Raw genomic sequence first — 13,135 nt, forward strand, 5'->3', positions numbered from 1 at the left:
ATTTGATAGAAAAAGAAAGAATCAAGTAGAGAGTAAATGGGAATGAGTTTAAGTAACAGTTTTCCCTCACAAAAACTGCCCTATAAGATAAAGGAGAAATACAGTCTATTCTAATTTACATCTGCCTTGGCCCTGCTGAACACAGGTTAGATTTAGGTTGATTTTTAAAATTTTTTGACCTCAGTACATAGTGTTAGCTCTTACATTCTCTGTTACTGACTTGAAATTGAAACAAGGAATTAGAGAATTAGACCTAATGGGCAAGGTACATAAAATAGTAAAGTGCTTTTATAAAGTTTTCTTTGATTAATGCAAGTAGATATTGTTGATTTCATAGAGCTATGGGTTCATCAGAGCTAAATACTTCTACTGATGTAATAAATTTAAACCAAAAAATCACTTGTTCAGTGCGTGTGATGTGAAATGTGCTGTGGAGCCACAAGTATAGGGAAAGCGCAGGACACGTCCTATAAGGGCTTCAGTCACAAAAGGAATAAAGCAAGTGTCCATGTGATAAGTGCTTTAAGAGGGGTCCAGGGTTTTAGTTTTAGTCATTCAAAGAGGGAGGTAACAGAGAGAGTATTGCTGGTGTTAGGATATTACCATTAGGGAACTATTACCATGTCAGAGAATCTTTAGGCAATAATCTCTATAAATGTCTAAATGAAATAGTCTTTCTCAGGTAACTAGCAAAGATGGTAATGAAATTACTTAAGTTTCTAAATATCTACTTGCAGGATTTGTATTAAAAATCATTTTCTGTTTAATAAATTTTCAGAAATGTAATTAGAATGCCTAAATATACTATTTAGATTCTTATGCTGTCAGAAAATGATTCTTAGTAATGGTAGATTTAGTAGATGTCACGGTAGTTGAATAGTTTGGTCAAAACCCTGAAAATGACTTATAGCTATGACTTCTCGAGCTACATCTTTTCTGTACAAAAAATATTGATATACTTAAACTCCACTTAACTAAATCTTTAATGGCTTTAAAAATCAAAATGAAGACTTAAATAAAATTACTATTAAATGAAATTGAAATGAATTGTAAATTGCCTTTGAAAATGTATTTTTATGGGTATAGTTCCTTTTAACTGTTAGTTGTTGTTATATTAATGTATTTTTAAAAATCTTTCATATTAATTAACTGGCATTTAAGAAATAGTCAGCCAACAATAGTTGCTGATATCATACTTTTAGATAGAGATGTTACTTATATTTGAAAACCGTTTGATGACAAATGAAATATAAAATGCATAGCAGAATCATTAAAACAGATATACTGAAATAGGAAAATCATTTCAGTCTTGGGTATCTTTATATTTTATACTAGTTAGAAGTTACATTTCATTTTGGGGTTTGCTTTAAGATCTTATTATAAAGATCATGTCTATACCAAACAATTGTCTTGGTCTGGTTGAAAATCTGTTTAACTGTTAATGTAGGGAGGAAAAGCAGGTCTTGCTGAGAATGACTGCGTTGAGCACATTTGAGACTAGAACTCTGAAGATGGAGACCTCTATCACTTGGAATGTTAGCCTGTTGAGTGCTCTACCTCTCAGTGTATGAGAGAACGTGACTTCTGTTGTATCCTTGGGGGACAGCCCCTGTTTGTAGCTTAATAGAGTGGCACCATCCTCAGAAAATAATGATTACCCAGAAGACAAGTTTCTTAAATGCTGACAAAGTGGTTGACTGGGTCAGAATGCGGCGCCCATGTGCCCACCAGTTGTGGAATCCTCTGCAGCATAACTTAGTGTGTTTTGGCTGAGTTCTCTTTTAATCTGTGTTGAACAGATGTGCCTAGGGATTACGTGGGAATTCTTTGTATATCTATTATCAGCTCAATGTTTTGCTTGTGTAAATTGTGGGCTTTTCTCTTCACTTGACTGCCAATGCATAATAATGTATTTGAGTTTCTACCTTGTATTATCAGGTAAAGTGGATTAATAGTTAAAATACAGCTACTATATTTTTCATTTGTTAAAAAAGATATATATTTCATTTTTTCTGCAGAAATAACCAAAATGATGCAGTACATTATGGTGAAAAGATAGAAAACATTTTAACCTTCTAAAAGTGGTGCATTTTATTTTTGATTCATGATGGTTTGTTATGGTCTTGGTAAGCTACAGAGAGTCTGAATTTGTGATCATAGAAAGTGTGACCCAGGGCTGCTTGTCATAGCATGTCAAATTGTGCTTGTTGCTTCTAGTAAAGTAGCAGGTTTTCTTCTTTTTATTCTTTTCTTCCTAACTTTTTCTTTCTCATATTTTATTTGTATTTTGAGACATTCAAGACTGTTGAGTACTTTGCATTTATTTTTGACTATTAAGCTACCTTTTATGAAACATTAAAAATTTTACCTTTCTTCTGAAGAAGGCAGTCCTATAAATTTAATTTGCTAAAAATGGTTGTCTCCACAAGCATAATTTTTAAAGTTTATGGCAAATATTCTTAGCTCTATTTGTAGGATAAAATATGTATGCATAATGAAAATAATACTATGGAAAAGAAATTTGAATCCTACAGTCAGTTCAGATTATTCAGGGTAATTCAGTCCTGTAACCGGCAGTTTGTGTCAGATGCTATTAAATGGGATTAATGAATATGAAACCTAATAGTCTCTCTTCTTCGAGAATCCGTTAGTACTTTATATGCATTGTATCAGTACTCTTCATAGTACCCAAGAAAGCTGAGTAGATGAAGAACAGATCCAAGAAAAAAGTTAAAACTTATCTGAGGCTACAGCACCAATACTGTAGTAGTAGTAGGAAGAGGAGGAAGAGGAGAGAAGTGGTAGTAGTAATAATAGAAGGAGGAGTGATGGAAACAGTGTGAGAAGTAGTAGTAGCAGGAGAGCCGGTGTAGTAGTCGTCGTAGTAGCAGTAGGAGTAATAGCTAACACTTCAGCACTTTACAGATTAACTCATTTAAGCTTCAGAACAGCTCTTTGAAATAGGTGCTCCTTGTTTTACAAATGAAGACGCTAAAGCACAGAGAAGGCAGTAAGGCTTGCAGAGCTGCTGGGAGGTAGTTAAGTCCGCGCACTTAACTACCAAGCAAAAATGCATTGAAAATTGTGAGAACTGCTACTTTGCTTGCCTGTTACATTTCTTCAGAGGGCATCTAATTTGACAATTAGTACTCAATTTTGTATGTATTTGTAAGCTAGCAGAGTAAGTTTTTAAAGTAAATATATGTCAGCATTTAGGTATACAAACCTGCTATTCTTTTTATAGACAATTGGCAATTTTTTTAGTTAAAATATTATAAACATAATTAATTTGACTGGATTACTATTTCTAGATTATGGGTAGTTATTTGTGCAAAAGCATCATTTGAGGGAAAAAAATTTCTACACCTAAAGTTTCCTAATAATCTTCAGGTATATCTCTGTGCTGTACGTGTGTGAAGAATTTGAATGTTCTTGAACAGACCTACTTTTTCCGTAAGTCATTCAAATGGGCTAATTGAGGAGTTTGAAGATAATTTAACCCCAAACAGAAATTAAAACATTTTGTTAAAGAGATCATTAAGATTGTAGAAAGCAACAACTCACTAGTTAATAAAGCAAAATGTATAGTTCAGTTTACCTTTACTCTTTATGGCGTAGGGAATGAAGAACTGTGCCTTGGTGTTGGATGGTGGGCCTTTTATGCCTGTAGGTGTTTGGTATTGCTCGGTATAAAACACTCCATGAACCAAGTTCAAGGATGTTAGCAGCAAAAGGGTGATTTGTGGCAGCATGTTCTCAGGTGGAGTCTGAAAAACAGAAAAGAATAATTTCATAGAGCTTTGTTATTGGCCTGTTTTGTTTTTCTAATGTTGCCCAGATGAACTCTTTATATAGTTATCTACTTTTTATAAACCTTATCCTATATATTCTGAACAGATTCCATAAATTAATGAGAGTTATAATTCATAATTATATGAATATATGTCTTAGTTGTGTCTGGAAACCACATCCAGGTAATCCAGTGAAAACAAAGTAGTTGAAATAAAAGAAACACAGAAACTGTAGTTGGATGTCTGTATTAAATAATTCAAGATCTTTGATATAGACTGAAATTACCAATAGTCTCAAATACACTGAAATTCAGATTAGGACATATTTTTACAAATACAGTTTTATTAAGACTGTTTTTAGTAGACTGATACAAATTAAACTTTCTGAGTGCATTTTAATGGAAAGGCTTTTTTTTTTTTAATTGAAGAAAACAAATAGTTAATTTATTGAAGCTTGTTTCCCCATAAGCTAACATGGAGGTCCACCAGTGAGCATCAAGTCATGGACTTACCTGGATGCTGGGACTTCCTGGAGTTAGTTTACCAGCTTTCTGCCTTCCTCTGTGCCCAGGTGAGCAGTGCAGAAGGTGCCCTCTCCAGAGCTGTCCTGCAGTATTTATACTGTTTCTCCCTTACTACATGAGGTCACCCTGAGTTTAAGCTCCTCCCCTTGCCCCAGAGGTGAAAAGCACTAATTATGGTGGAAAGTTCTATTGGGCAGGCATACAAGATCAGGTCAGGCTCTCTTTTCCTTGTTTTCTTATTGAAAAATAAACTCTTTGTCTTAAATGTATATTAATAGTTTTAACCATGCACCATCTTTTTCTGTGCTTTTATTTTAGAAGTTATTACTCATGTTTAGGTTAGTTCATAATGGGATGATCCTACCCTCTTTATATTTTTATAAAGCACATTCTTGTGTTACTTGGTTGAAAATATTTGGTAGTATATGAAAGTAGAGGAAAAGGCCTTTGGAGGGGAGTGTGATTTTAAATCATCATCTAAATTCTTCAGTTATTACATAAAGCCATCAATGTGTCCATTAATATTTATAAATTTTGTATGAAAATAGCTTATTTCAGTTCTTATTTTTAGGCTCAAGAGAAACATAATGATGAAAATGTAGGTATGCTATTTTGTATTTTAGGATTTTAGTGTAAGTCAGTCCTCGGACTTTAATAAGAAATTTAAAATATATTAGCATATAAATATTTCATGCTTTTGCATATTAAATATTTAAAAATTTCCAGACAGAGGCAAGACATCCATGAATTTAATAGTAGAGTTAGCAATATAATTACCCTGAAGGATTTAAATTCATTGTTTACAGCACTATACTGTATTCAGTAAATGGCTTCAGATTTTATTGCTTAATTTTGAGTTTTCCTTTAGAGTTGCAGTGGAGAGTACAAAAACCCTTAACTTGATAATATCATATCATGTCCATTTAAATAAGGTTGCTATATTCATTTCAGAAGAAAAACAGTCTTCAGACTTTGCTTTTTAGAAATATTACTGGTTTAACTTGCAGTTTCCTTCAGGGATCTTAAATCAGCCCAGTTAGAAATATTTTTCTACCCCAAGTATGGAAGTAAATGTTATCTTTGTTATTTTCACTGGTTAGCATTCTCCTTAACAATATTAGGAGACTCTTAAAATAATTTTTCAAGATCCTAAGGAATCTAATAAAAACAGGAAGTTGAGAAGCCAAATTTTGATTCTTATTTAATTTTATTATTTTAGAGCTAAATCCTATCAACTGTACAGGTGAAGTAGGTGAGAAGGAAAAGTCCATAATAGACATAGGTGCATCTTTTTTAAAAAATCTCTGCAGAACTAAAGTAATATGGATTCAGGATGGATCAGTAATTGAAATAATTGAATGAAGTGGGTGAAATAAGGGTTTGTACTTTTTCTTTTCCCTTCTTCCTCCCCTGCATGTAATTTTCTGCATGTATTTTGAACTAAGCCTTGTGTGGCACCTTGCAGAAAGGTGAATGGATAACTCACCTCACTGCCTCCCTTTCTCCTAACTCAATTTTAAATCTTTTATCGGTTGCCATATTTTAAAATCTACTTCTATATAATACTCATAGATACACATGAAATATGGCTCTTATATCAGCTCAGATGAACAGAATTTGAAAGTTTATGTTACATTTTCGAATCTTTCTTTCATCATTTGGAAATTATCTGTGGACCAGCATTTGTGGTTATACTATGTCCTCTACTACATCCGTAAGAGACCGCAAAAGATGAGGGAGAGACATGGCTGCCTTCCATCTATTTATGGTTCATTTGGAAAAGATTTGGAAAAGAGTAAGTGATGCAACATTGTGGATGCCCTTAAATGCTAGGCTGAAGAATTTTTTTTAAAAGGAGTTATTGGAAGTGCATATTCTAGTCTTGTGTGTATATATGGTTACACACACCTAGACACACCCTTATCTGTTTGTAATCGAGACTGATACCCTGTGAGATACCATTCACTCAGAAGTTCAGAGAGTAATTCTCAGCTCTTCATTCTGGGCACCTGTGTAGACCACGTGTTCGTCTGTGGCTATTCCAACTATTTCCAGAATTTTTCACTTTAACATCTCTAGGTATCTGTTTTTTCATCAACACAATGGAAAGGTTAGACTAGGTTTCCAAGCTCCTCCCAGCTTTAAAATTAGATTATTCTTGTGCTTGAGGTATTTTGCTGTTTCCTGTGGTGAGACAGTGGGCTTGGCTCCACTTGGTAATTATTAGAGACAAAAGTCCATACCAGGTGGTCATATGCCTTCTTTTGGGGACGTGTAAATATATGTGGGTATTTGTCATTCTATATTCCCATTTCACTTTGGGAAATGTGGTGTCTTTATTGAATACGCCTTGGATGTTCAACCCTGTTTGCAAATAGTGTACTTATTTCAGCACAAGGAATTTGACTACTGTTTTCTTTGTTAGTCACATAAGAAGCACTGTCTTCAAAACAGATTATAGAATCAGAATATTTGCTAGCCTCACCCCACCCAATTGTTTATTTAAAACTATTTTTATTCTAGGAGTTTACTTGTAGCTGTTTGAAGTGACTAGTCTGTGGCTTTATGATGAAAACCCATTCTACTTAAAAAACAGAAAGTCATGCTCTTTAAACTCAGTAACCTAAGTGATTTTTGAGTATCAAATATGAATGCTGTTTTTTGCACATTGAGCGTTTGAGCTGCTGTTAAGCTCACCTATTCATTTTCACTTCCCAGGGTCATTCATTAATTCACCAACTATTTCTTGAGTACCTCCTGTGTGTCAGGCATAGAGACGAACAACTGGATGAATACTGTACAGCCCCCACCCTTATGGTATTTAAACAGTGGTCCTCAGCCTTCCTTCCTCACTCCCAGTCCTGAGGGATATGACACAGCTCTTCAGTCTATGAGGTTCATTAAGGTAGTGTTGGCTCAGAGACTCTGTTTTGAAAAAGCTCCTCAGGTGATCATGATGGACTTCTAAGTTGGAATGTCTTAGTCTGGTATCAGTGTTCTATTGCCAGCTTGTTAATATTAGATACATATTTTTGTTGGTTTTGTTCATTTGGTTTTTAACTTTACTGTAGAGAAATTTAGTCTTACCTATAGAAGTAGAGAGAATGGTTACAGTGAATGCCTTTGTACCCACTGCCCAACTTAAGCATCTCAAGTCACTGTCACTCAGTCCTTCCATTCATCAGCTCCCAATGTTTATAACGAATCCCATAAATTGTGCCAATTCACCTGTGCACATTTCAGTGTACTTCTCCAGGAGGTAAGGAGTTCTTTTCCTTTAAAACAGTGTCTTCATCATACATAAAAAATTAACTATTTCTTAATATTGTCAAATGCTTTAATTCATGTTCACATTTCCCATTATCTTATGTATTTGTGTACACACACACTCACATATAAATATATATGTACACACATGTACATGAACATATATGTACACACAAACATATAGAGATATACAGGCACATATGTAGTATACACACACATGCATACATATTCATACTTTTTTTGTTATTATTGTTTGTTCAACTTAGATTCATGAATTTCCCCTAATTAATCTGTCCCTGTTATGTAGATTTCTTATCCATGTCTCTTTTTCCCCTTTGCAGCTTGTGTGTTGAGAAACTAGGTCATCTCTCTTATACCATTTCCTACAATTTGGATTTTGTTGCCACTTAACATGCTTCCCTGTACCCTATATTTCCTGTTACTTGGTAGTCAGAGCTAGAGGTTCAGTGTGATTCAGGTTTGAGACACACACACACACACACACACACACACACACACAAATACGTTTTGGTCAAGAATCCCTTATAGACAGTGGTGTGGTATATTTCAATCAGGAGACCTTTTGTTGCTGGTTGTTTCTCTTCGTGGTTTACTGGGAATGATCATTCCCTGGATATCTTAATTCTAGCATTCCTCCTTTGCTTATTAACTAGATTATTTCTATAAAGAAAAGTACTCCATCAACTATTTGGTTACCCTGAAGTACAGTTTGTATAGAAAAAGCAGGCTAGATGCCTTTGCCAGCATTTAAAATAATAAGCTTGCTTCCTCGCACCCTCCAGACATGGCACAGTGAAGTATTTCAGTAGCATTATGAACTCATGGATTTAAACGTGTTTTATGTGTTTCAAACGTGGTAGTTATTATTCTTATTATTGCTCAGATTTTTCCCCCATTTTTAGTCAGCAGGAGCCTCTTCATGTTGGCTTCTGAATCCTTTTGATATGATCCCAGGAGTCTTTTATAGCATCCTTCCTTTCAGTAGTTTGTGTTTTCCCTGACCCAGATCTGTAATCGGGGAGTCTTGGTTCCTTTTGTGGGAAATAGAAGTTGGAGACCACAGTCTGGGTGTCTGGGTCCTCAGGAGTGTGCATGGCTCCTGAACTGGTCATTGTCCTGAACTGGTCATTGTTTCTAGGCTTTTTCAGTGGAGAGAGCATGCAGTGTTAATTAAGTATATAACATCATAACTACATACTAATACATCCAGTTCACACTGAGGACCACGGAGTATTTTCTTAATGACGTTCCAACTTGTATCTCTAGCTTCTTAGTCCTATACTAAAAATCTCATTCTCATGACAGTAATATAGTTCTTCATTTGCTTTATTCCATGACCCTCAATTTCTCAAAAAGCATGACGATTACGACATTCACACCACAGTACTGGAAAAGGTTCAAGATTATTTTTGCAATCCTTTTGGTATTTCACTGAATCTCTATAGTCAAATTGCTGTGCCTTACAGTCCCTTGAACAGGTTCATTTCTATGTAGTAATGCTACCCACTCAATTCACTGTTAGGTCTGTGTCATTTTGCTTTCAATTTTTGGAAATGCTCTTTTTAAATGTAATTTTGTTTGATACTTTCCTAAAGTTCCCATAGTGTGCTGATAAATGCTATTTAAGGGTTAGGGAGGTCTGTATGCTGAAATCCATGATGTAAATAGTCCCACCGTGATCAGTTTCAAGCTGCAAGGGTCAAGACCACCAGCTCACAAAACACCTGAACCTTTACCAAGGCCGGTACAAGCCAGCTCCAGCATACATTACATATCTCCCAAGTTTTTCAGACTTAGAAAACAAGGAATATTCAGAGAAACCTGGCTTCCATTAATGACTTTTTCACCCTGTGTTTCACCTTCCTTCTCTAAGTAACCTTTTCTAAAAAGCATTTTTTATTGAAGTATAGTTGATTTACAATATTGTATTACTTAAAAAAATGTTTTTGATTTTTCCTTCAATAATTTTTAAAAATAGGTACTCATTCATACCTCCTTCCAATTTCTTTGATAAATGGCATCATAATATACATATTTTATTCTACCCCTTTTTATGGAACAGTTTTATCTGGCGTTCTTTGCCTAACATCATGGAAAGATGGTCCACGTTCCTTTTTACAGCTGCATAGCACTCCGCTGTGTGAATGTGCCGTCGTACTTTCGACAGTTTCCCTATTGATGAGCATCTGTGCTATTTCCTCTCTTGATAATACAAATATTTCTACAGTGATAACTTTGTGTGTATATCTACTTTTGCCTGAATCTTTGGGAGAGATTCTTGGAACATTGGATTCATGGGTCAAAAGGTAAATGCATGTGTAATTTTGTTCCATATCATTAAATTCCCCTCCATAGATGTTGTGTTGTTTTACATTTCCACCAGCGCTGTGTTAGAGTGCCTGTTACCCCACGGCCTCCCCAACAGGATGTGTTGTTTAGATCTTATTGAACTTTCAGATTTTTGCTCATCTTAAAGGTGCAAATTGGAATCTTGGTCTAGTTGCCATTTTCATTCTTACTAAGTGTGTGGTTGAGCATCTTTTCCTATAGGTTAGACCACATTTCTAGCCCACTTCTCCTAGAAGTGTTCGGCATCATATAAACCTCTTTACTGTGGTCTAGTTTGCACGTGTTTTTCCCAGTTTGTCATTTATCTTTTTAGTTTGCTCACAAGGAGTTTTTTCACGTTTAAAATTTTCTTTTAAGATTTATTAATTTTTGATTCGGGGTATTGTTCTTTCATAGACTCAAAGCTCTCAGGGACATTAAAAGTTATCTAGATCAGTCACATCATTCTTTAGATGAGGACACTAGTTCCTCTGTTATGTGTCTCATTCCCTAAGGTTTAATCGAGCTAAATTTCTGAAGAGCTGTTGGTGAGGGAGCCCGTTGAAGGAAAATGCCACGGACTGAGCTAATGTGTTCATCTTCTTACCCGGCAGGATACTGACTTTCCTTTTCCTCTAATCCTTCAGTCTTCAGCAGTGGAAATGGGGAAAGTGCCCAGAAGTTTATGTAGGGCACCTGAAGACCCACAGCTTCCACCACCACCTAGCTGTACCTCATTCCTCTTGAAAAAGTTTCTAAAGAACATTTGTAGATGCTATTACAGAGCCTAAGAGCTAAAAATAATCTATTTGTGTAAATAGTCTAATGTGGCTTAGTGGTTAGATACCTGCTGAGGTCCTGAAAGGAGAAATTCATGCATAAAAACAGGTGTTGATGAAAACACTTAAAATTTCAGGCCAGGTCAAGAAAAACTGAGAGTCATTTAGAAAGTTTGAACAAGGGATTTATAATTCTATTTTCTCTTACCCATAAATTGCCACATGACTTAAAGAACTCATTGTTTTGTGCCTCAGATGCTTGATGACATCACTGTCTTTCCATAGTAACCTGCCGGATAAAAATATAGAGCTTCTTGGCTCCTGGACCTAAGATCTTTAAGGATCTTGGCCACCCAACAGTTTCTCGGCCGTTCAAACACGTTTCTACTTTATTTATAAGTTCAGCTTTTGTGTGCAGCCCCTGCTAAGTTGGAAGGAGTAATTAGAGAGTTAAAGTGTTAATTAGGGAAGTCACAGGGTGATGCCTTTTACTTAAATCTCTTTGCCCCCCTATTTATTATCCTATGCAGAAAACTCTACATATGCTAAATCTCTTTGCTCCCTACCTGAAGGATACGAAGTACATAGAAGGTAAAAAGTACAGTTTCTGTGAGTGGCAACAGACCACCAAGAAACCTGCCTTCAACACTGATAACTCATGCAGCTATTTAATTTACTCATCTCAACAATTAGACTACATCCCAGAGTTTTCAGTTTAAGTAATGCTGGGCCCTAGTCCACTTAGCCTTTGATCAAACAACTTGGTCACCTGGGACAGACCCAGCAAACAGACCTTAATTACCTATTACCCCTAACTGTGGACCGATGCTAAAAGACCACTCTTCCTGCCATCTCTAGCTCCTTCCTCTTGCCCATCACAGGTCACCTGGCCCTCTTGCACCCTGGTTTCCTCATTGGTGAAATCCCTAAAGTCTGTTTACTTGCTTTCAGATTTTAAAGGGAATTACTATTTAGAGGAAATGTACAAAATAAAAAGTAAAATAAAAGGTATGCACCACAAAGATATAATGACTATTAATAGTGGTGTTCTCCCCGTAACCTTAGTGCTAAGCTTCTTTCAGTTGTCTTTTATCACCTATGTCAAAATAAATCTTGCCCCTTGTGATGCTAATAAGGCTGAAATGTAGACGTGCTCTGGTGCTCCCATGTTTTCTCTTATTTTTATTTGTTAGGAGCCTTGGAGGGTGAAATATATATAAAGTGTTAGAACAGTGCCTGGGAATGCTCAGTAAATGAGAATAATGGTGATGACCACACTGATGTTGACGTAAACATCTCTGATGTTATACTTGAATCTCTTCATAGCTCCAGTCTTCTCAGATGTTTGTGGAACTTGAGTCTCTACTGTGTGCCCGTTGCTGGGTTAGATGCTGCCAACCTACTGATGATCTTAGTCTTATGGAGGAGGGAAATGGCAAACAGCCTCTTAGGACCTTTGTTCTGGCTCCTTTAGAATCCAGAATTCATGGATTCTGGCGTGAAATCATTTTCCAAATCATCAGATGGTGTCCTCTCATCACACTTTATACACATTCCTGAATGTAACTCAAGGACTATTGGTTATTTATCACCAAAACTCCACTCTGCACAGGTGGTACCTGGTACAAATCATGGACCTTGTAAATATTTGCTGAATGAAGAAATCAAGAGCTTTAGGAGACCAGATTTCAGTATTTATTGAGTGTGGGCATTTTGCCTCAGACTTGTGGGCATTTAGGGGTGGGTCCTTTTGCACAGTGTTGGTTTGAATCTGGGTCTTTTCAGTCTGTCTTACCTTAAAATAACTCTGAATTCATGCAGAAGTCACAGCATCAACAACTGCTTCCCAAAGCCATTTTCACAAGAGACTAAGTGTGGCTCCTGTTCTGCTGTCTGTGCGTGTCCAGCTGTCCTACTGGCAATCAAGTTACAGTTTCAGGGTTAGATTTTCCAAAGACAGTGTTTCTCAAGGTAGCCATTGTCGGAGGTGTAGAGTTAAGGGGAATGGGTGCAGGATAGGGGCTGGGTGGAGGGAAAAATCAAAAAAAGAAGAGGAACCCAGACTCTTGGGAATTTAAAGAGGTTTCTTTAAATGTCTCAGAAACCTGAGCTGTACAGTTCTAGAGCAATGAATAGCTTTTTAGACAAGCCTGTGCTTCATTTTCCAGATTTGTTCACCCGTCCATACCTTGTTTACTTGTTGATATATCAATTCATTGAAATCCTGAATGTATTCAACACACATGCCAGGAAATACAAATGGGCTGATAGACTACTGACAGCAGTTATTGACTCTTACCCTGCCCCCAAAGACTTGTTAGCATCTTCTCTCCTGAATGGAAATATATGACCTTTAAAGGGAACAGAAGTTGTTACCATTTGAAAAGTGAGTACTAGATAGATATTTTAGAACATTCAAGTTTGT

The 13,135-nt window shown here is 36.1% G+C and overlaps 2 protein-coding genes across 2 annotated transcripts in view; one reads left to right on the forward strand and one right to left on the reverse strand.

Moving 5' to 3' along the window:
• The window catches only part of NT5DC1 (5'-nucleotidase domain containing 1), a 111,082-nt gene that overhangs the window by 20,644 nt on the left and 77,303 nt on the right, over positions 1 to 13,135 (forward strand). The gene's annotated exons all lie outside the window — the stretch shown is intronic.
• Positions 1 to 13,135, reverse strand: part of COL10A1 (collagen type X alpha 1 chain) — a 37,487-nt gene that overhangs the window by 3,427 nt on the left and 20,925 nt on the right. The window contains exon 2 of the mRNA XM_032484741.1: positions 3,599 to 3,767. Within this exon, the coding sequence (XP_032340632.1) occupies positions 3,599 to 3,752 (154 nt within the window). The 5' untranslated portion in view covers positions 3,753 to 3,767. The remainder of the gene's footprint in view (positions 1 to 3,598; positions 3,768 to 13,135) is intronic.

This window comes from Camelus ferus, chromosome 8 (assembly GCF_009834535.1).
Source record: "Camelus ferus isolate YT-003-E chromosome 8, BCGSAC_Cfer_1.0, whole genome shotgun sequence".
NCBI classification, from domain to species: domain Eukaryota; kingdom Metazoa; phylum Chordata; class Mammalia; order Artiodactyla; family Camelidae; genus Camelus; species Camelus ferus.